Raw genomic sequence first — 23,932 nt, 5'->3', positions numbered from 1 at the left:
TACCGAGTTCACAGAGTTGCTAAGTCACAGAGCTGGGCTTTGGAACCAAGAAGTTAAATTATAGAACTTATTCTCTAAACAGTAACAAATTATTTGAGTAAAATGTAAGCCGTCTCATTCTTTCATTCATAGCAAACATGTATGCTTATTGATAGCAATAGAGAGTTGGAAGAAGCATACAAATTGCCACATTAATTCCTACCTGTGTCTGCCTCATTGCCCGTTCCACTCGGCGTGTACTTCCTCTCTCAAGTTTTGTCCGGAGGATCAAGGCCGATGTCTGAATGGCCCAGAACTTTGGTTGTGAAAGCAAACACTGATAGAAGCAGGAGGAAAAAAACATAGAAAAGAGATAAGCTAGGTGATCTCATTCTGAATAGGACAAAATTAAGTCTTCCAAAGATATCAGGGTACAGTTAAACACAGATTTGAAAATCTTCCCAGTGAACAAAAAGTTCTTTTTCTCAATTTGTATTACAGAAATCATTCTAAAACATATAAGAATGCTTTCTGGCATTCGTTAAGGTAGGGACTCTCCAATTTTAATGAAAATGCATTCCTAGAAGGGGCATCTTAACAAAGACTGGCCTATATCAAAACCGAATATGCACACAGTGAAACCTAACCCCAGAGAAAGCTGTGACCACCATTACTCAGAGAATATAGTAGAAACCATCCAGTATGATCACAAATGTAGTGGGAAACAAAGCGAAAGTACTGGATAAGTGAAAACAGGGACAAAATGTACTATGGATAAACACTGACTCCTTGGTATAATAAGCACAATTTAAACTCTCTTTGATGACAACTTGGAATCTGATATTGTCTCTGGGTTATCATTCACAACAGTTACTTTCAGTAAAGATTACTACAAATAGAGGAGAAAGATCTGTTTATTTATCTGAAAGTTGACGCCATCCTTGGTCCTTCTCTTGTTTCAAAAAGTCAGGTCTGGAAAACATCTTAGAGTACAATTAACCACTGAAAATGTAGCTACTCATTAGAAGCACCTGGGAAGTTTGGTATTCTAAAAGCACATCAGATCTCTGAGAGCAGGATGTGGGTGGCAGTTTTGGTGACTGTTTTTTGTTGTTGTTTTTTTTTTGAGACAGGATCTCACTCTGTTACCAAGGCTGGAGTGCAGTGGCATGATCACAGCAAGCTACAACTTCGGCTTCCTGAGTTCATACAATCCTCCCACCTCAGCTACCCCAGTAGCTTGGAAGGCAGACCTGCACCACCATGCCCGGCTAATTTATTTTATTTTAGTTTTGTAGAGACAGGATCTCCCTATGTTGCCCAGGCTGGCATCAGTGTTTTTTAAAATACCACTTCCCTCCCCCACCCCAAGTAATTCTCAAGTGTAGCAAACTTTAAGAACTATTAGGCTAAGATAAAGTATTTGTCTTTTATCAAATTCATTCATAACTCCAAACTCTCATTAAAGGTTAGCAAGAAGTCCTTCAGCCTATAACTCCTTACAGTTCATTTCACTCATTTGTATTACCTGCTTGACTCCTATAGGCATTTGAATTTTTAACCTCTAATCTAGACCAACTAACCTCTAATCTAGACCAACTCCCTTACAATTAAGAGGAAAACGAAGCACCAACAGGTTAAATTACCTGCTCAATGTCACACTTCTATTAATAGCAAAAGCTAGTACTAACACTTAGTATCCTAAGCCCCAGAACACCTTTATATTATTTTATAATATTTTCTCCAGATAAACTTGTGCTTATTTAAATAGCTAAATTAAGATATGACTACTTCCTGGACATGGATGATACTACCACAGAAACATTAGAAAGTAGAGTAATGTAAAAAGAGGACTCAGTAAAGAGCGTTGGAGATGGTGAAGGAAGAGGATTAGGTAAAGAATACATGAATAAGAGAGGAGAATCAAAAGAACAGAACGTTAGTGAAATTTGTTCATTACTTCACTTGAGCACCTACTCCCTACATGGCAGTGTGTACTAGGCCCTAAGGACAGAAGAGCAAACAAAACAGACAGGATCCCTGCCCCCATAAAACATACATTCTAATCTTATTATTATATAATTAACTTTGCAAATTAAGATATTTTTATCCCCTTGATATATAGTTTCCAAGATTAATGTATAACCTCATCTCATTGGCCTCCATTAACTTAAATCTACAAAAAGAATGAATTTACTGACATAAATAGGTGCATATGGCCCTATAAAAATATGAATGATGAAAGAGAAGACATTAAAAAAACTAATTCTTTAAAATGTGCAACACTACTTGTCAGATTTTATTATAAAATGTGATCTCAAGAATTTTCAGGCAGGGCATGATGGCTCACGCCTGTAATCCCAGCACTTTGGAAGGCTGAGGAGGGTAGATCACCTGAGGTCAGGAGTTCGAGACCAGCCTGGCCAACATGATGAAACCCAGTCTCTAATAAAAATACAAAAAGTTAGCCGGATGTGGTGGCAGGTGCCTGTGATACCGTTTACTCAGGAGGCTGAGGCAGGAGAACCGCTTGAACCTAGGAGGCAGAGGCTGCAGTGAGCCGAGATTGTGCCACTGCACTCCAGCCTGGGCAACAAGAGCAAAACTCCGTCTCAAAAAAAACAAAAACAAAAAAAAGAATTTTCAAAGGAAAGGACTTTTCTCCTCAGGTAAATCTGCAAAACTGATTCCACTACCCACAATGGGTCACATCACTGTCTTCATTTTCTTTTCATCTTATTAAAGGGATTATCATCTATAATCCCATGACAACAGAATGGAAGAGTACTGAGGAAACGGCTCTGTAAAACAGTGGGAAAAGTCTGCAGAGTAAAAGATCAAGAGGCATCCCAGCCCCACCAAGTGACCTGGGGAAGTTACTTGATCTCCCTGGATGTCTCACTTTCCTCCTCTCTAAAATTGGAGCGGCATTCCCATCTCTCACAGAATTGGGAGCATTAAGTATAAATAAGTAAAGCTTAATGGAGCCTATGAGAGTTCCCACTGAAGAGCATATCTGGCCCCTCCAGGAGCTCCAGTGTTAAGCTCACCCTTAACAGAAAATCTCTCTCCGGAGTGGGCATGGGCAACAGTGCTCACCTTCCAACCACACTGATCATTCTGCCAGCAACAATGGTGCAGTGCACAGACCAGCTCAGCCCATGGGCTTGTAAGAGTTAAAACCTACCTTTAAAAAGGTTGTCCCAAAGGCTTGCACAGCAAAGGGATGAAATATCTTCCTCAGATAAACAACAAAGTCACGCTGTTTTCTACACTGGTATGAGAACAAGAGGCTTGCCTAAGATTTTTATTTGAAGGTCAACCAAAACATTCTCACTAAACACTGAAAATAAGATACAATCTGACAGACATTTGAAAAGCTTTGAAGAAGGAACTAACTGGATAATAGCATCACTAAAGAATGTAATGATGTCTACTTGGCTGGGAGATATAAAGACTTGAAAAAGTCTTTCTGAAAGAAAGCAATTGCACATAGGCTATATTCAATATATTTTATAAAACACTGCTGCCCATGAGGTGAGAATTGATCATAATATGGGACATTGGGTAAATAAGAAGAAAACTACACAGGAAATATGTTGATTTATGAAGCTCTATTGACTTATTAGAAAATGGCATTTTAAAAAAATTTCAGCAACCAAATGCAATGGAGAGAACACCAATCTAACCTACCTAAGCAGCAGGCCAACCCCAGCTGGTGAGAGCTCAAGCCATAATCTGCACAAACATCTGGATAGAGTTAACTCAGAGTCTTCACCATGTCCCCCAACAGGGGGTTACTGCTCTTATTTCCATTCCATGTAGAACTTGAGAAGTGATCACCCCTATGCCTTACAAGGCTGGCTCTGTCTCATTTAGGTCTTGGCCTAAATGCCACTTTGTGAGGGAGCCTTCTCAACCACCTCATCTAATGACTCCACCTCTATTCAGTGATTCTCTATCACTGCATCTAGTTTGGTTCCTCCAGGGCAGAAGTCCCAGCTATTTGATTCCTAGTGCCTTACATACTGTCTGGTACACTGCAAGAAAGGGATAAAAAGAGGGACAAAGAAAGAGACTTTTCCTTTCTCTTCTGTTACAAAGGGACAGGGGCATAAAAAGGTGGTTCTTCTGAAACAAAAATGTAAACAGTGACTGGTGCTTATGAAAATCAACCTAATAGATTCTTTTTTGGAGCATTCCCTAGATAGAATTGGGAACATATGCTCCCAAGGACACAATATTGTAAATAACAACTAGCTATCATGACAGAATACTTTTATTACTATGACCTAGGCAATCTGGGGTCTACATAGGCTTTTGTAAGGCAGCTCAGAAACTTAAACACTACTTAAAATATTTTTTCTTTAAGACAACACGTACCAAATGCTAAAAAAAGAAAAAAGAAAAAGAAAATTACTTTACGGCTGGGTGAGATGGCTCAACTATAATCCCAGCACTTCTGGAGGCTGAAGCGGGAGAATCACTTGAGACCAGGAGTTTGAAATCAGTCTGGGCAGCATAGCAAGCCCCTGTCTCTACAAAAAAATTTATCAAATTTGCTGGGTGTGGTAGCATGTCCAGGTAGTTCCAACCACTCAGGAGGCTGAAGTGTGAGGATCACTTGAGTCCGGTCAAGGCTACAGTGAGCTATGATCATACCACCGCACTCCAGCCTGGGCTGAACAGAGTGAGACCCTGTATCAGAAATAAAAATCGTAATATTCCATTTGCTTCATGGCAAGTAAAAATTAAGATTAATTATTACTGGCCAGCCACAGTGGCCACTTTTGGGGCTGAGGCAGGCAGATCACTTGAGGTCAGGAGTTCAAGACCAGCCTGGCCAGCATGGTGAAACTCCATCTCTATTAAAAATAACAAAAATTAGCTGGGTGTAGTAGTGCGCACCTATGATTCCCGCTACTCAGGAGGCTGAGGCATGAGAATCGTTTGAACCCAGGAGGCAGAGGTTGCAGTGTGCCAACATCATTCCACTGCTCTCCAGCCTGAGTGACGGACTGAGACTGTCTCAAAAAAAAAAAAAAAAAAAAATTAATTCTTTCCTAAACTAGCTTGAATTCCTTTACCGTCCCAGCCATTATCTATGTGTCCTTGAAAAAGCAGGTTAAGCTCTGTGGGACTAAACATGTCTTATTCATAAAGAGAAAAATGTAGACTAAAAGTTGACCAACCACCTCCAAAATTCTGTAGTAATGAAGAGAAATTAAGTAATGAAGGGAAAATAAATTCCAAAGTTCAACTTCGTCGGATTTTGGTTATTTTCTATTTTAACATTAAGCTAAATGCAATTATTACAAACTTCATACTTACTGAAATATCTTATAAGCACATTTCTTTACTATTCAGTAAAAGTGTAAGAAAGAAGTACTTGAGAACAGCTAAATTGCTCAGATGCCAAAAATTAGTAAAGATAAAAAAAGAGGTTGTAATTATCAAATCGTGACTCATCAGATTTGGAATGGTGTCTTACATATTAAGAGGTTAAATAAGCAACAGAGTTTCAGCCTTGATTATAAGAGGCAATGCGTGACTGAGTACATAGACCTAAATATAAGCTAATATAATTTGTTATTACCATAGAATTCTAGCTACCCACTATTTCTTTTTGTTGGTTTGTTTTTGAGACAGTGTCTCATTCTGTTGCCCAGGCTAGAGTGCAGTGGTGCAGTCTTGGCTTACTGCAACCTCCGCCTCCCCGGTTCAAGTGATTCTCCTGCCTTAGCCTCCCTACAGGCACTTGCCATGACACCTGGCTAACTTTTTAAATTTTCTGTAGAGACAGGGTTTTGCCCAGGCTGGTCTCAAACTCCTGGGCTCAAGCGATGAGCCCACCTTGGCCCCCCAAAGTGCTAGGATTACAGGTATGAGCCACCACGCCCATTGGCTACTCACTAATTCTGTGAGTGGAAAACAAAATACATCAGGGAATAACAGGAACTGTAAAACTTTTAGTGACCGCTGTGCATTCTGCAGAAGATACTTTATGCTATCTTTGTATGAAAAAAGTAAATCTAAGCATTAGAAAAAATTCTCTCCAAATTAAATATAGTATTCCACATGATTCAGTAATTCCATTTCTGGGTCATGCCTGAAAGAACTGAAGTCAGATATTTGCAGACCAATATTCCTGGCAGCATTATACACATACCCAAAAGGCAAAAACAACTCAAATGTTTGTGAAGGAATGGATGATAAAACGTGGTATAGGCTGGGTGCGGTGGCTCACGCCGGTAATCCTAGCACTTTGGGAGGCCGAGGTGGGTGGAACACTTGAGGTCAGTAGTTTGAAACCAGCCTGGGCAACATGATAAAACCCAGTCTCTACTAAAAACACACGAAAAAATTAGCTGGGCATGATGGTGGGTGCCTGGAATCCCAGCTACTCGGGAGGCTGAGGCAGGAGAATTGCTTGAACCCGGGAGGCGGAGGTTGCAGTGAGCCAAGATCGCACCACTGCACTCCAGTCTGGGCGACAGAGCAAGACTCTGTCTCAAAAAAAAAAATTAAATTAAATTAAAAAACAAAAAACAAAAGACATGGTATAGAAACAACAGAGTATCAATCTGCTTTAAAAAGGAATTGCATTCTGATATACACAACACAGATGAACCTTGAGGACACCATGCTGAGTGAAATCAGTCACAAAAGAACAATTTTTTTTTTTTTTTTGAGGTGGAGTCTCGCTCTGTCACCCAGGCTGTAGTGCAATGGTGCAATCTTGGCTCACTGCAACCTCTGCCTCCCAGGTTCAAGCAATTCTCCTGCCTCAGCCTCCCAAGTAGCTGGGATTACAGGTGCATGCCACCAAGACCGGCTAATTTTCGCATTTTTATTTATTTATTTATTTATTTTTTATTTTGTTTTGTTTTTTGAAACAGAGTTTTGCTCTTGTTGCCCAGGCTAGAGTACAATGGCGCCATCTCAGCTCATTGCAACGTCTGCCTCCTGGGTTCAAGGGTTCAAGCGATGGTCCTGCCTCAGCCTCCCGAGTAGCTGGGACTACGGGCATGCACCATCACGCCTGGCTACTTTTTATATTTTTAGTAGAGACGGGGTTCCACCATATTGGCCAGGCTGGTCTTGAACTCCTGACCTCATGATCTGCCCGCCTCGGCCACCCAAAGTGCTGGGATTACAGGCGTGAGCCACCACGCCTGGCCTGACTTTTTATATTTTTAGTAGAGATGGCATTTCACCATGTTGGCCAGGCTGGTCTTGAACTCCTGACCTCAGGTGATCCACCCGCCTTGGCCTCCCAAAGTGCTGAGATTACAGGCATGAGCCACTGCACCTGGCCTACAAAAGAACGAATATTTTATGATTCGCCTTAAATAAGGTACCTAGAGTAGTCAAACTCATAGGGATAGAAAGTATAATGACAGTTGCAAGGGCTAAAGGGAGGGGAGAAAGGGAGTTATTGTTTAATGGGTGCAGAGTTTGGGAAACTGAAAAAGTTCTGTACATGGATAATACTGATGGCTGCACAACACTGTGAATGTACTTAATGCCACTGAACTGTACCCTTAAAAATGGTTAAGATGGTACATTTTGTGTTATGTATATAAAAAAACATGTATTTTACAAAACCATTACTGTTAAAATCCTTAAAAAGACAGAGCAGGCTGGGCGTTAGGGGCTCACACCTGTAACCCCAGCACTTTGGGAGGCCAAGACAGGAGGATTGTTTGAGCCCAGGGTTTGAGATCAGCCTGAGCAACACAGCTAGACCCTATCTCTAGAAAAAATAAAAAACAACAACAAAAAAATTAACTCAGTGTGGCAGTGCACATCTCTGGTACCAGCTACTTGACAGGCTGAGGCAGGAAGATTGCTTGAGCCTGGGAGGTCCAGGTTGCAGTGAGCTGTGTTCATACCAGTGCACTTCAGCTTGGGCAACAGAGCAAGACCCTATCTCGAAAAAAAAAAAGCAATCTTACATTCAAATTTAGTATTGCTAAAAACATAAAACATATAAAGGACAAAAATATAATTACACCCAAAATAATATTTCATTCCTTTTTTTAAGCCACTAATAATTTCTTTCCTTCTTTTTTTTAATAGAGACAGATCTTACAATGTTACCCAGGTTGGTCTCGAACTCCTGGCCTCAAGTGATCCTCCTGTCTTGGCCTCCCAAAGTGCTGGGATTACAGGCATGAGCCACTAGGCCCAGCTACTAATAATAATTTTTATGAAGCATCCAGTATGCATATATACAATGCTCCCAAATTTCAGAATTTTTTTTCCCAAATGCTGGGTTATTTTAGCACATGAAAAGGCTCTGATATGATTCCATATAATTATAGTAAACACTTTATTTTTAATTATTTATTTCTCCCAAGGGACACATTTTTATGAAGATACAAAATACATGTTGTTAATTCTTTATTTCATATTTTTATTCCAATAATTCATACTCATATTTCAGAAATGCTATGAAAATTTCTGAACAGTTCGCTCTAAATCTGGTCCTAAATAACAGAGGTTACCAAAAGGCTAACAACTAGAGAGTTAGCCTCTTGTTCTGAGAAAAATGCAGTAACTACTCAACTGCAAAAGCCACTAAAACGGTGGTTCTAACCAGAATTTTATTTGTTCTGGATACAAGTTTCCTGTTTTTGCTGTTATTTATTTTATTTATTTATTTTTATTTAATAAACACATAACACATTCTATGTGCTGGTCAGGAACTGGTCTAAGTGCTTTACAACAGTAATGGTATCTTTTCATAAAAAGAAGTGCTAACTATGGTCCAGCGTATCACTTTTTGTTTTGTTAGAGCTTTACTGTCCTGTTTGACTGTCCGAAGGTCTCAAAGATGTTCTCCTACATTCTTCCTCTAAGAGCTTTATAGTTTTGCTTTTCACTTTTATATATTCGATCTATCTGGAATTACATTCTATATACAGTATGATGTTAAGATGCCCATTTTTCCTATAGAGATATAAATTATCTAGTAATTATTGAAAAGCCTATCCTTTCTCACTGTATTACAACTCCACCTTTGCCATAAATCACATGAACTGTACATGTATGGATCTGTTTCTAGACCACTGGCTGATTTATATTTCCTCGTGTCAAAACGTCTTAATTCTGTGTTTTTAAAGAGCATAAAAATAACCTCGAGAGCTTGGTAAAACACAGAGTTCTTGGCTCCAACCTCAAAGGTTCTGATTGAATAGGGTTTAGGGTGGAGCCGGAGAAATTCCATTTCTAACAAGCTCCCAGGTGACGCTGATGCTGCTGGTCCAGGGACCCCAATTTGACAAGCACTGTCTTAAAATAGGTCTTGCTATCTGACAATAGAAGTCTTCCACTACAGCTCTGTTCTTCAAGACTGCCTGAGCTATATCCTTAGCCCTCTGCATTTCCATATGAATTTCAAAGTCAGCTTTAATTCCATGAAAAAACAACAGAAACAATAAAAACAACAAATTCAAACTGCTGGGACTTTCTTAAGGATTGATTAATTATGTAGGTTAATTTGGAAAGACTTGAAATTTTTTTTTTTTTTTTGAGGCGGAGTCTCGCTCTGTCGCCCAGGCTGGAGTGCAGTGGCCGGATCTCAGCTCTCTGCAAGCTCCGCCTCCGGGGTTTACGCCATTCTCCTGCCTCAGCCTCCCGAGTAGCTGGGACTACAGGCGCTCGCCACCGCGCCCAGCTAGTTTTTTGTATTTTTCAGTAGAGACGGGGTTTCACCGTGTTAGCCAGGATGGTCTCGATCTCCTGACCTCGTGATCCACCCGTCTCGGCCTCCCAAAGTGCTGGGATTACAGGCTTGAGCCACCGCACCCGGCCAAGACTTGAAATTTTAAAACATGAAGTCCTCCAGGAACAAGACATATCCCTCCATTTATTTACATCTTCATTAATTTATCTTATGTTTTATAGATTTTTTTTTTTTTAGACAGATTCTCACTCTGTTACCCAGGCTGGAGTACAGTGGTGCCATCTCAGTCCACTGCAACCTCCGCCTCCTGGGTTCATGCGATTCTCCTGCCTCAGCCTCCCAAGTAGCTGGGATTACAGGCGTTCACCATGACGCCTGGCTAATTTTTTTGTGTGTGTGTTTTTAGCAGAGATGGGATTTTACCACGTTGGCCAGGCTGGTCTTGAATTCCTGACCTCAAGTGATCTGCCTACCTCGGCCTCCCAAAGTGCTGGGATTACAGGTGTAAGCCACCGTGCCCAGACAGATTTTTAGTATAGAGATCTTATAAATCTTTTGATAGGCTTATTCCTGGGAATTTGATGTTTTTTGACATTATTACAAATGCTTCTTTTCTCTTTTTAATTTTTAAAAACTGTGGTAAAATACATATAACATAAAATATACCATTTTAACAACTTTTAAACATACAGTACAATGATGTTAAGTACGTTCACATTATTGTACAACCAGTCTCCAGAACTCCTTTCATCTTGTAGCTGAAACTCTATACCCATTAAACGACTCCCAATCCCCCTTCCCCCAACCCCTAGCAACCCGTACTGCTTTTTGGTTCTATGAATTTTGACTACTCTAGGCACTTTATGTGGAATTACATAGTTGTAAATGCTATCTTATTTCTAACCATGGATTCTATTAACTGTGGTAATCTGATGAAGTATCAGCTCACTAAATTATAAGTATTTGGTCAAAAATCAAAATGGGTTTGAAAAAGAACCCTAAGAAAGTTGGTGGATTCATAAATCCCCACTTTCATGGCTGGGTGCGGTTGTTCACACCTGTAATCCCAGCACTTTGGGAGGCCGAGATGGGCAGAATACTTCAGCCCAGGAGTTCAAGACCAGCCTGTGCAACATGGGGAGACCTGTCTCTACAAAACAAACAAACAACAAAAAAAAACTAAAAAATTAAAAAATAAAATCCCCACTTCCAGAATTCTTCACTGCTGAAGAACCTCATGCCATTTGCAACCATGTACTTATCCATGAGATGGAATTTCCACCACTTTTACACATCAAAACAAAGGCCAGAAACCACTTACAAATGAGTGATAACATTTGTATGCCTGTCTTAGGAAAAGTTCTCTCATTTCTTACCTCTCATTGACCAAAATCCATAAAAGGTGACCCATTGAACCAGTAAACTTTTACAAGTATATAATTTTTCATATACTTTTAATATTTTTATGATTGTTGTGAATAGCAAAATAAACTTTAGTAATATTTATTTTATTCATCGTCATGTTTTATAAATTAAAGAATCAATTTAGCAATTGTTGATAAGGTATGTAAGAGGATATTTTGAGAACAAAAGAGAGGCATTCATTGAAGATTAAGAGATGCAGGCCGGGCGCGGTGGCTCACGCCCATAATCCCCGCACTTTGAGAGGTTGAGGTGGGTTGATCACCTGAGGTCAGGATATCAAGACCAGCCTGGGCAACATGGTGAAACTCTTGTCTCTACTAAAAATACAAAAATAAGCTGGGCGTGGTGGCGTGTGCCTGTAATCCCAGCTACTTGGGAGACTGAGGCAGGAGAATCACTTGAACCTGGGAGGCGGAGGTTGCAGTGAGCCAAGACTGCACTACTGCACTCCAGCCTGGGCAACAGAGCGAGACTCTGTCTCAGAAATAAAAGAAAAGTAAATATTCATATGATGACGAGCTATATATGTACATAAGAGGGACTTATTATTTTATTCAGCAAGCAATTTCCCACTGTATGGGCATTTCCCTCATGCCCCAGAAAAGTAGCAAAGAAAATTCTGTACCACCATCAAAGAGGATTTAGAGTGTTGTTTCTATTAAAAACAAATTTCCTTTTCATTCTTATGACTGCACATTTCAAATAATCTCCTTCCAAAGGTCACTAGGATCTCTTCAGATGACACACAACCAGGCTACTCCTTTAAACAATGAAAGCACTTTCAGATAGCTGCTTTTTCCACACATAAATCAAAGCCAGCTCGGAGCTCTCCTTGTGCATGATTGTTTGGCTACACTAAAGCCAAATCGAAGGATGCCCACCCAGGTCATACTGACCTCCCAAAGCAAGGAACAAAGAAATACTATAAAAAGCAGAACTACCCCTGCTTTTTCATTATCTACTTAAAAGAGCATTCATTTTTGAAATCAGTACCAAATGACAATAAGTTTAAAATTCCAAGTTTAATCTATAAATAATTCTCAGTAGAAGTGGAAGAGCAGCCCAAATCCCCTATCCTTGCGAGGGAGGTCATTTAAAAACCTGCTCAAATCTATTTTTCCCTAAATCTCACTATTACCCTCAATGAAAGGACCCAAATACAACTTACATTCTCCCATCTCCTTGCCTTTGCTTATGCTATTATCACTCCATCTAAACCCTATCTGTTGTTCAAGTTGCAACTCAAGTCCTCCCCGAGTGAACAAAGCCTTCTTTGACTGCTCAGTCCTAAATATTGTCTTCCTTTCTTAGCAACTAGGGGATATCTTTATCTGTGCTATCGATTTGTAGTTTAAACTGCCTAGTATTGCTAAGTACAGTTTCATAAATTTATCTGACCTGGGCTAAATTAAAAATTCCATGAAGGCAAGTCCCATGCTTTATGCCTTTATTTTTTCTACAGTATCTAGTAGCATGCTTGAGAAATTCTGGGACTCTGGATCTTCTGCCTTTAAGCTTTTAAACCTCTCTCTGCTATGCAAATTTTCATATGGACAGCAAAGACACCAGCGATCAATCTGTTGGTCCCTTGGCTTCCTCAAAAAAGAAAAACCTCTGCATTCGGGAGACTTTAAGCAAAATGTTCTATAACAAAACCATGTTTTTTTCCTCATCATTGTTAAAGCAAGCAATGTTACTCGAGGACCTGTTGTACACTGTCTCGATTCAAGTCAGTTTCCAAAAACCTGCTCATGATGACCTTAAGCAAGGGCTTACTGTATATCCTTCACCCAATTCCCCAAATGTTAATGTTTTGCCACATGACCAATAGTTTACTTTTCATACCAGATATAGATTCTACTTAAAACCGTATTTACAGACTTAAAATAAATTCTACTAATTACCTATTTTTATATCGATTAACACAAGTTGCTACAAATCATATATTAATACTTCACTTTATTTCTATTACCTATGATATTCTATATGCAAATCTCATGTGCTAAGAAATCTTAAGATTTTACATTCATCCTAGCTATCTTTCTATTTGTTATTTCTGTCAACTCCCAATCAAAAGGGGAAAAAAATTTAATTCAACAAATATTTTTTCAATATCAATAATCTGTGTTAAATGCAAAGGGTCAAAAGTACCCCCAACTTGAGCTCTAAACAGTATATTCCTCCCATTAAATTTGGGGTTTCTTTTACATGCAGGTTTCCAAAAATATATGGGGAAACCTAGCTTGATTTTGCCTCAAAAAAGCGGTAAACTTCATAATGAATTTGAACACTAAGCAATTTCCTATTGGGAATTTGTTCTCCTAAATTTTTGCACTTAATAATCAGGTAAATTGAATAGTTTGTGTTGTACTTCTGAAACTGGTGGCATAGAATAATCAATATTGAAACCCAAATCTACATTGATAATCTTAAATAGTATAGCTCTAAATAAATCTGTTCATGTGCATTCTTCCCTTTAGTGAAGTATATGACAGATGAATAAAATCCATATTCAGTATTGTGACCTGTTTTGACAAATGCATACACCTATATTACCACTATTAAACCAAATTGTAGAAATTGCTCATTATCCTAAAATATTCCCTTGCAACATTTTATAATCAATCTGTGATCTACTTTCTGTCATTACAATGTAGTTTTGCTATTCTAGAATTTTCATTAAATGAAATCATACAGCCTGGCTTCTTTAACTCACAATAATGTGTCTGAGATTCATCCATGCTGTTGCATTTATCAGTATTTCATACTTTTTATTGTTGAGTATTATTTCATCAGAGGGCTACACGGCACTTTATCATTCATTTGTTGATGGACATTTGGGTTGCTTCCAGTTTTAAACTACTATGGATAAAACAGCCAAGAGTATTTGTCTACAACTCTTTGTGAGGACATATACTTTCATTTCTCATGGCTAAATACCTGGAGAAGCAATTGATGATTAATTTTATAAGAAAATGCCAACCTGTGTTCCAAAGCAGTTGTGACATTTTACATTACCACCAGCATGTATGAGAGTTCTAACTACCCCACATGGTGTTATGTAAGTCTTTTCAGTAACGTATAGTGGTATCTTGTTGTGGTTTTAATTTGCATTTCTCTGATGACTAATGTTATTACATATCTTTCAAGCTCCTTTTGGCCATGCATATATCTTTGTTCAAGTGTCTGTTCAAATATTTTTATCCATATTTAATTGGTTTGTTTCTACTATTATTATTGAGTTGAAAGGGGTCTTCATCCTAAGTAAAAGTCTTCTGTGAGATACATGCAGTGTAAATATTTTCTCCTAGTCTACGGCTGGCGTTTTCATTTTCTTAATGTTGTCTTCAAAAAACAGAAGGTTTTAATGTTAATAAAATCCAATTTATCAATCTTTTTCTTTTATGGTTCATGCACTTAATGTCCTAGCTAAAATTTCTTCACTACCCAATGTTATAACAATTTTACTTGAAGAAAACATAGGAGAAAAATTTTGTAACACTGAGATCAATGATTTAACTTCATGACTGACCTTCACCTATAAATTTCTTCTGTGTTTTCTTCTGTGGTCCATGGATAAAATACGCAGTTTAATTGTTTGGTTTACAAACATCTGGGGTTTTTCTAGATACGCAATAGTTATTTATGTCACTTAATTCAATTATGGAAAAAACTATGTACTATATGTAATCAATTTCTTAATTTATTCATTCATTCTTTCATTTACAGAGATTTGTTTTATGTCCCAGTATATGGTCTTGCTGCACTTACCATATACATTTGAAAAGACCATGTATTCCAAGTGTATTCCATAAACATCAATTCAGTCAAAATGGCTGACAGCGTTGTCCAATTTATCTATGTATTTACTTGCTGTTTGCCAAGTTGTTCTAACAATTGCTGACAGAGGGGTGTTAAAATATTCAACTATGATTGTAACATTGCCTATTTTTCAATTTAGTTCTATCCATTTTTGTTTCATGTACTGTGTAGCCATTGTTAGATACATACACATTTATAATTATTATGTCTTCCTGATAAATATTCCCTTTATTATTATAAAGTTGTCCTCTCTGTCTCTGGAAATATTTTTTGTAATGAAGCCCATTTTACTTTATAATAATTTAGCAAATCTAGCCTTGTTATACTTACTGTTTTCATGGGATAATATTTTCCATCCATTTATTATCAACCCATCTGATTCTTTACATTTAAAGTACATCTCTTGCAGGAAGCATATAGTTGTGTCTTGCTTTTTAATTCCATTATCAATCTTTGACTTTTATTTGGAGTATTTATCCATTAGCATTTAATATAATTATTCAAATGGCTGGGTTTAAATATACCATTTTACCCTTTTTTTATTATTGTTCCATCATGCTGCTTTTCCTGCCTTCTTTTTAGATAACCTGAATATATTTTACGGTTGCCACCTTGCTTTATGGATTTTTAGCCAGCTGCCTTTGCATTTTTAAGTGGTTGCTCTAGAATAATAATATCTTTAATTTTTCACAGCCTATAATAGTGGAAAATTAATAGTGTAATTCTTCACATAAAATGTAGAAACTTTGCAACCGTATAGGACCACTTGTTCACCCTTGCATGCCTTCTAAATATGTTAGAAAATACCAAGAAATGGCCAGGTGCAGAGGCTCATGCCTGTAATCCCAGGCTTTAGGAGGCCGAGGCAGGTGGATCACCTGAGGTCAGGAGTTCAAAACCAGCCTGGCCAACACGGTAAAACCCCATCTCTACTAAAAATACAAAAACTAGCTGGTTGTAGTGGTGCATGCCTGTGATCCCAGCTAATCAGGACACTGAGGCACAGGAATTGCTTGAACCCAGGAGGCACAGGTTGCAGTGAGCCAAGATTGCGCCATTGCATTCCAGCCTGGGCGACAGAGTGAGACTCCATCTCACATATACACAAAAGAAACCTAAAAATAAAATCACACAATGTCATTCCCTTCTTCCAAGCAAAAAAGTCATCTCCAGAATCTTTCTGCCTTTGATCATTCCCCAGTATCACCAGGTAGTTGAATTTTTTGTTTTTGTATCTTGCCCACAGGTAATTTTTTTCTGCAGAAGGATAGCTCCAATAATAACCACTACAGAAGCAGCCGGGCGTGGTGGCTCACGCCTGTAACTCCAGCACTTTGGGAGGCTGAGGCGAGCGGATCACTTGAGCCTGGGAGTTTGAGACCACTCCGAGCAATATGGTAAAACTCCGTCTCTACCAAAACACAAAAAAATTCGCCAGGAGTGGTGGTGCACGCCTGTAGTCCCAGGTACTCAGAAGGCTGAGGCAGATAATCGCTTGAGCCTGGGAGACAGAGGTAAGCTGAGATCGTGCCTCTGCACTCCAGCCTGGGCAACAAGAGTAAGACTACATCTCAGAAAAAAAGGAACCACTATAGAAGCAGAAGTCCTCCAAATGAATTTTAGAATCAGCATGTCAATTTCTGCAAAGAAAAAAAAAGAAAAAAAAATGCCTATGGGGATTCTGATTGCTACGGATTTAATTTTAAGCTCAATTTTACAAGAATTTTGAATTCAACATACTGAGACTTATGATCCATGGATATGGTAAATCCATTTATTTAGATAATCTTTAATTTCTCTCAATATTCTTTGTCATTTTCAGCATAGAGGTCTTGCACTTTAGTTGTAATTATTTGTAAATAATTTGATTTATTTAAGGCTACTGCGAATGATTTTAAAATTCTTTTCCCAAGTATTCATTGCTGGTAAATGTAATTGACTTTTTTATGTTGACGTTATATTGTAAGAACTTGCTTGTTAGTTCTAGTAGCTTTCATGTTCATCCGTAAGGAGTTTTTCTATGATATAAACATGTCACCTGTGCATAAAGGTAGTTTATATCCTAATTTCCAATCTATATACCTTTTATTTCTTTGTATCTTCTTATCTATTGCACTACTGGGATTTAGTTCAACGAGAAGAGAAGTGAAGAAAGCAGACAATCTTCCCTTTTTTCTGAGCTTAGGGGAGAAAGACTACTTTTCACCATTAATGATTTTAGCTAGATACACTTAATCAGGTTGATATTCTCTTCTATTCCTAGTTTACTAAGAGTTTTTATAATGAAAGGTGTTGAATTTTGTCAAAGCCTTTTCTGTTTCTATTAAGATAATCATTTGGTTTTTCTCCTTTCTCTATTAATAAGGTGAATTGCATTGTTTCATATTAAACCAATTTTGTACTCCTGGGGTAAACACTGGTCATGATATATTATCCTTTTTATACATTACCGTTTCACATATTTTATCCAATTTTATAGTTGTTGACAACAGAAATTAAAGTCCAGTAACAGTTGGCCAGAAGGGAAATTCTAGTAAGCATTAACCTCAAGACATGGTTAACTGCAGAAGCCAAAAAAAAGTGATCAGTCCCCAGGTCATTTCTAATTTGTAAGAGAACTTAAGGAACAGTCAGGCTGGGCGCAATGGCTCATGCCTGTAATCCCAGCACTTTGGGAGGCCAAGAAGTGCAGATCACCTGAAGTCAGGAGTTTGAGACCAGCCTGGCCATCTGTACTAAAAATACAAAAATTAGCTGGATGTAATGGCATGTGCCTGTAATCCCAATTACTCGGGAGGCTGAGGCAGGAGAATCACTTGAACCGGGAGGCAGCGGTTGCAGCGGGCCAAGATTGTGCCACTGCACTCCACCCTGGGGGACAGGGCGAGACTCTATCTAATTTAAAAAAAAAAAAAAAAAAAGGAAAAGGAAAAGGCAAAGCAGAGCAATTAGTTTCAATGAGAAGGTGAAGGTATTTGCAGTTACTGTTTCCTCTTATTTAATGTGGTTTTTTTTTTTTTGGTTGCTGTCCAGACATTCTCTTTATGTTTTCTTTTCACCAGGCTGACTATGACATGTGTAAGTACAGTTTTGTTCGTTTTATTTTGCTTAAGTCTCACTGTGCTTGTTCCTCTACTCTGTGAGGTAATTCTGAAGAAATTAACTCTAGTAACAAACTATCAAAAGTACAAACACTAACAGTTGTATTGCCTATCTTAATAAATTACAGTTAAGAAACGAGTAATTCCCTAGAAGAAAAATGGGTAATCATTTCATCTGTAAAATGGACTAGCAAACTATGTTATGATCATAGATAAGTATTAAATAGCTTTAAAGTCAATAGCAGAAAAAGAAAATACATAAAATACAATGTGTAACTTCCAAAGATCTTTTTCCTTCTTTCATTTACAGAGACCTAGGGGCTTCAGGTAGAGTCAAGAGGCAAGCTGCCAGTATCAATTCACACTCACTTAAACAAACTTTCTTTTTTTTTGTTCTTCCCGAGTCAGAGTTTCACTCTGTCGCCTAGGCTGGAGTGCGGTGGCACAATCTCAACTTACTGCAACCTCCGCCTCCTGGGTTCAAGGGATTCTACTGCATCAGCCTCCTGAGTAGCTGGGATTATAGGCATGCACCACCATGCCCAGCTAATTTTTGTGTTTTTAGTAGAGACAGGGTTTCACCATGTTGGCCACACTGGTCACAAACTACTAACCTTGTTTTCCACCCACCTCAGCCTCCCAAAGTACTGGGATTACAGGCATGAGCCACCCCGCCCAGCCTAAACAAACCTTTGCCAAGGAAAACTGAAACACCTGTATGTATTAACTAAACTGCTCCCATTTTCAACAATAAAAGGAAATTAAAAACATTACTAAATGTCACTGACTTGGCTCATCTGAAGGGAAATAATGCAGATAACATAGCTAATTTTAAATTATCAAGCTGATACAACATAAATGGCTCTCTAAAACAATATGGGTTATTTTTACTCTGACTCAGCTTTCCTGAAACATGCAGATACAATATCTCAGAAATAGCACCACATAACAGCAACCTTAAACAAGTAAATATATTCCTCTTAGTACAAGTTTCTGACTTTGCTAAATTAAAACATTTCCCCAGCATATTTCATATATATTTCAACCTGCCGTACCAAAATGAAAACACTGGCAAAAATTTCTCCAAAAAAGAGATTTCACCATCATTATAGTAAACTCTGGGACATTTAATTAAAACTGAACAAAATTCAGGACCAAGAGCCATTCATTTGTTTATTCAATATATTTTTACCAAACACCAAATAACCACTGTCCCTATCTCTCCAAGTGCTTACAGACTTCTGGTAGGAGTATTAAGACTTCTATTGGTCGGGCGCGGTGACTCATGCCTGTAAACTCAGCACTTTGGGAGTCTGGGTGGGTGCATCACCCGAGGTCAGGAGTTCGTGACCAGCCTGGCCAACATGGTGACGCCCCATCTCTACTACAAATACAAAAATTACCCAGGTGTGGTGGTCTGTGCCTATAGTCCCAACTACTCGGGAAGCTGAGGAAGGGGAATTGCTTGAACCCAGGAGGTGGAGGTTGCAGTGAGTTGAGATTGCGCCATTGCATTCCAGCCTGGGTGACAAGAGCAAAACTCCATTGCAAAAAAAAAAAAAAAAAAAAAAAAAGACTTCTATTATACTTGCTCTTCTATCAACAGAGGAAGACATCTTGTAGCCTCAATAGTTCACAACCCTAGTCCCAGGCTACCAAGCTGCTGCTAGAGCAGGGAAATGGATGTCCAGCAAGAAAAACCATGCTGTTTCTTTCCTCTCTGTTCCCTTCTCTTCCACATGTATGGCCAATTCCAAGCAGATCTTATCCATTTAGCCTGCTTGAAAAAAGGAATGCTCTACTACAAACTAGCATCACTGAATGCTATGAGTGTACCAGCCTCTACCTACTCTGGAGTACTTTCATAGATGATCTGCAATATGATCCTCAAGTAAAGTCTTCCGTGTTGGGATAGGGGAATTTTACTCTTTCCCCCATTTTACAGAAGAGAAAGATGAAACAGATGGTTATTCCTAGTATCACGTAGTACTGCCTAAATCATGGAACTAAGTAAGTGATGCAGCTCTTGAACAGAAATCAACCCTATTCCAAGGTGTAGGGCATATATTTCATTCATTTTCTTATTCTGCATGCATTTATTCACAAGAACTATGAGTAAAGCATTGAAGCACTGTCATAACCCTTGTAGAGAGCCTAGAACAGAGCCCAGTCTCTAAAACTGAGAGTTTATAGTCTTGTAAGGAAAAGACATATATATATAAAATAAGCCAAAATATGAACCCTGCAAAGAGAGAGGGACAAATAAAAGTTCAAGAGTTCAGAAGTGGGATAGCACCTAAAAGTGGTCCCTCTTGTCTCAAATACAAATGCCCCTTAACATATGATGGAGTTACATCCTGATAAATCCATCATGAGTTCCAAATGTCCTAAGTCAAAATGCATTTAATAACACTTGTCCTACCAAGCATCATAGCTTAACCTAGCCTGCCTTAAATACGTTAGCCTACAGTTGGGCAACATCATCTAACACTGAGCCTATTTTATAAAAAAACCACTGAATATCTCATGTGATTTATTGAATACTGTACTGAAAGTGAAAAACAGAATAGTTGTATAGGTATTCAAAGTATGGTTTCTACTTGAATGAATATCATTTGCACACCATTGCAAATTCAAAAACATCGTCAAACTATTGTAAGTTGGGGGCTGTTTATACTCTTTTGGAGTTACATACGATTTAAATAAAGCTTCTTTCTTCATTGAAACCAGGGACTACTTTTAATTCATCATCTTATCCACTTTGGTATCATGCACAAAGAAGGGACAGGAGGAAGGACTGATAGATGAAGAGTTGACGAGGGCTGACAGGTTTTTCTGATATATTTCATATGTTTCATTTGGGATTTAAAAAAGGTCGGGAGGACAGTGCAAAGCCCAAAGTAAATGTGGGGCTCTTAAAAGTCCTCCTTACATAGAAGCTTCTTGCCCTACTTCTCACCAATTAAAGATTTACTTGGGATTAACTCATCTCTTTAGAAGAGTTAGGCCACTGTAATCAAACATTTTTCCTCCAAAAAGAGGTCGGTCTTCAGGACGGTTCTGATTTGAAAGAGGGTGGGAGGAGAGCAGAAAAATTACACAGAATAAAGGCTTGAGGGGAAAAGTATAAAACCTGAATTTATGACCTTCACTGCAAGCTAGGAGTGACGAGTTACCCACCATCAGAAGAAGCTACTAGAGTTAATTACTTCACAGGTACCTCCCAGTGCAAGGGAATGAGAATAGGTTAAAGAAAGGAAAAGTTTTAAAGAAAGGGAAACCCTCCCACATACACACACAAGAAATGCTAAAAAATTAACTGTCTGAATGTAAAAAGAGTGTGTTAGTGTCTTTTCAGGATAACTGTTAATATATATGCTGCAATATATATATATGTAATATTTATGCTGCAATAAACTGCCTATGAGACCAATCCCAAGAAACTGTTACTACTGGCCAGCAAGCGCATTTCCTGTCATATGCCAAGCATCCAGGTCACCATTTATCACCTAGACACTTGAACCCATCCAGTCCCTACCATGACTCAAGCTCATGGCCATTCCAGACCTTCCCTATCCTTCCCCCATTCCTCATTTCACACAGATCTATGTTAATGTCACCTTCCCACTGAGACTTTCCCTGACCACCTTGTCTAAAACAGCTGTGCCCATCCCATTCTTAGTCTCTTAACCTGCTTTATAGTTCTCCTCAGCACTTCGTGAAATAGCTGGTTCTCTCTTTGTCTACTCTGTATTTGACGTAAACTCCAGAACAGAAAAGGCTTTGTTTACTGCTATATCCCCAATGACTAGTACAACACCCGTATATATTATTTAGTAGATATATATTAGCTGAATCAATAAATGAAAAGTACATAATACGTTTTTATATGCCCTTTAAAATTTGTTAACACTTTGTCAATTCCTTTATAGCACATGTAATAAATAATGAGGAACATTTCCACAGTTACCTAAAACACACATAATATGATGATGCACACCAAAGACTTCGGAGGATACTGAAGTGGGAAAATAAAACACGCAACCAGAGGACTCATACGACGAACACCTAACCAGTTCCAATAGGGTATGTAGGAAATAGTAATGTGAAAAAATTATATTACAGTACAAGATAAGCTAGCTTTTTTTGTTTTGTTGTGTTGTTTTGTTTTGTTTGTTTTTCAGGCAGAGTCTCGCTCTCTGTCACCCAGGCTGAAGTACGGTGTGGCTCACTGCAACCTCTGCCTTCGGAGTTGAGGCGGTTCTCCTTCTCAGCCTCCAGAGTAGCTGGGGTTACAGACACGTGCCACTACACCCAGGTAATTTTTGTATTTTTGGTAGAGACACGGTTTCACCATGTTGGCCAGGCTGGTCCGAACTCCTGACCTCAAGTGATCCACCTGCCTCGGCCTCTCAAAGTGCTGGGATTACAGGCATGAGCCACCTCACCTGGCCACAATCTACCTTTTCTTTCTAGCCAGTAAAAGTATTTTATTTTGCCTTATCTGAAAAATAACAAAAAAAGAAAACATCAGAATTCCAACTGATTCCCAACTAAGATAATGAAAATGCCTTTGAAAAAATGATATATCTTAAGCAACTTGTATTCATTAAAGAACATATGTATCTTCCTTTATCCATAAAGCCAAAATATACTGACTGACCCCTTCATCTGTGACTTTTCTCTTCTTAAAAGTCCTTCTTGATCTAAAATCCTCAAATATCTATTAGTCCATCTTTCCTTCTCACTGCCATTCTTCTCCAACTGTGGTCTTTATTAACTTTATTTCCTTACACCATAATCCCCCTGAATTCTCTGTAATGAGGTAACTGTGCAGAGAGTCCACTAAAACTGTCCTAGAAGTAACCAATGCACTCTTAATTGTCCAATCCAGTGGTCTCTTCTCTGTCCACATTTATCTCCTGACTGCTCTACACTGTTGAATACTGATGAGCACACCATGCTCTTGACACCTCTCTAACCCATGGTCTCCTGGCCCTGCTCCCAGCTCTCTTTTTCACCGCAACCATGTAGGCATAGCCCTCGATTTCAGGTATACGAGTTGCAGACTCTATCAGCAGCAAGATACATGTGACTTAGAAACTAAAATAAGATTTTTCTCCATTTATTTCCTTAGGTGGCAGTGTATCAACATAAACAATCTAAGGCAAGACCATACCAGAGGAAATAATTTACCAGGAAAAAAATGAAATGGAAGAGAAAAAGACATTACTCACTGATGTAAATGCCAGAAGCTCTTCTTCAGTTAATTTATGCACTGGGTTATTCTTTTGAAAATTCGTGCTTTAAATTAAGAAAAAAGGTAAATTAAGATGCATGTTGCAGCTAATGAAATATAATTTTTAAAAAGCAAAGTAAACTGCTATATTTTATATATTTGAAAGCAGATATTTAAATATTATGGGGGCCGGGCGCAGTGGCTCACGCCTGTAATCCCAACACTTTGGGAGGCCGAGGCGGGCAGATCATGAGGTCAGGAAATCCAGACCATCCTGGCTAACAAGGTGAAATCCCGTCTCTACTAAAAATACAAAAACTTAGCCAGGTGTGGTGGCGGGCGCCTGTAGTCCCAGCTACTCAGGAGGCTGAGGCAGGAGAATGGCGTGAACCTGGGAGGCAGAGCTTGTAGTGAGCCAAGATCGCGCCACTGCACTCCAGCCTGGGTGACTGAGAGAGACGTCATCTCAAAAAAAATAAATAAATAAAATAAAATAAAATAAAATATATATATATATACACACACATATATATATAAAATGGTATTATATACAAATGTGGAGTTTGTCAAAGATAAGCATAACAATAAAATGCTGACAAATAAAATGTGATTGGTGTACTAAATGTCAACATAATTTATCTTTTTTTTTTTTTTTTTTTTGAGACAGGGCTCACT

At 38.6% G+C, this 23,932-nt stretch overlaps 1 protein-coding gene across 1 annotated transcript in view; it reads right to left on the bottom strand.

Moving 5' to 3' along the window:
- Positions 1-23,932, bottom strand: part of TTC27 (tetratricopeptide repeat domain 27) — a 187,607-nt gene that overhangs the window by 113,799 nt on the left and 49,876 nt on the right. The window contains exons 9-10 of the mRNA XM_007970975.3: positions 23,256-23,322; positions 203-316 (exon numbers count right to left, since the gene is read on the bottom strand). Of these exons, the coding sequence (XP_007969166.1) occupies positions 203-316; positions 23,256-23,322 (181 nt within the window). The remainder of the gene's footprint in view (positions 1-202; positions 317-23,255; positions 23,323-23,932) is intronic.

The sequence above is a fragment of the Chlorocebus sabaeus genome, chromosome 14 (genome assembly GCF_047675955.1).
Source record: "Chlorocebus sabaeus isolate Y175 chromosome 14, mChlSab1.0.hap1, whole genome shotgun sequence".
NCBI classification, from domain to species: domain Eukaryota; kingdom Metazoa; phylum Chordata; class Mammalia; order Primates; family Cercopithecidae; genus Chlorocebus; species Chlorocebus sabaeus.
This window is presented reverse-complemented; position numbering and strand designations above follow the sequence as displayed.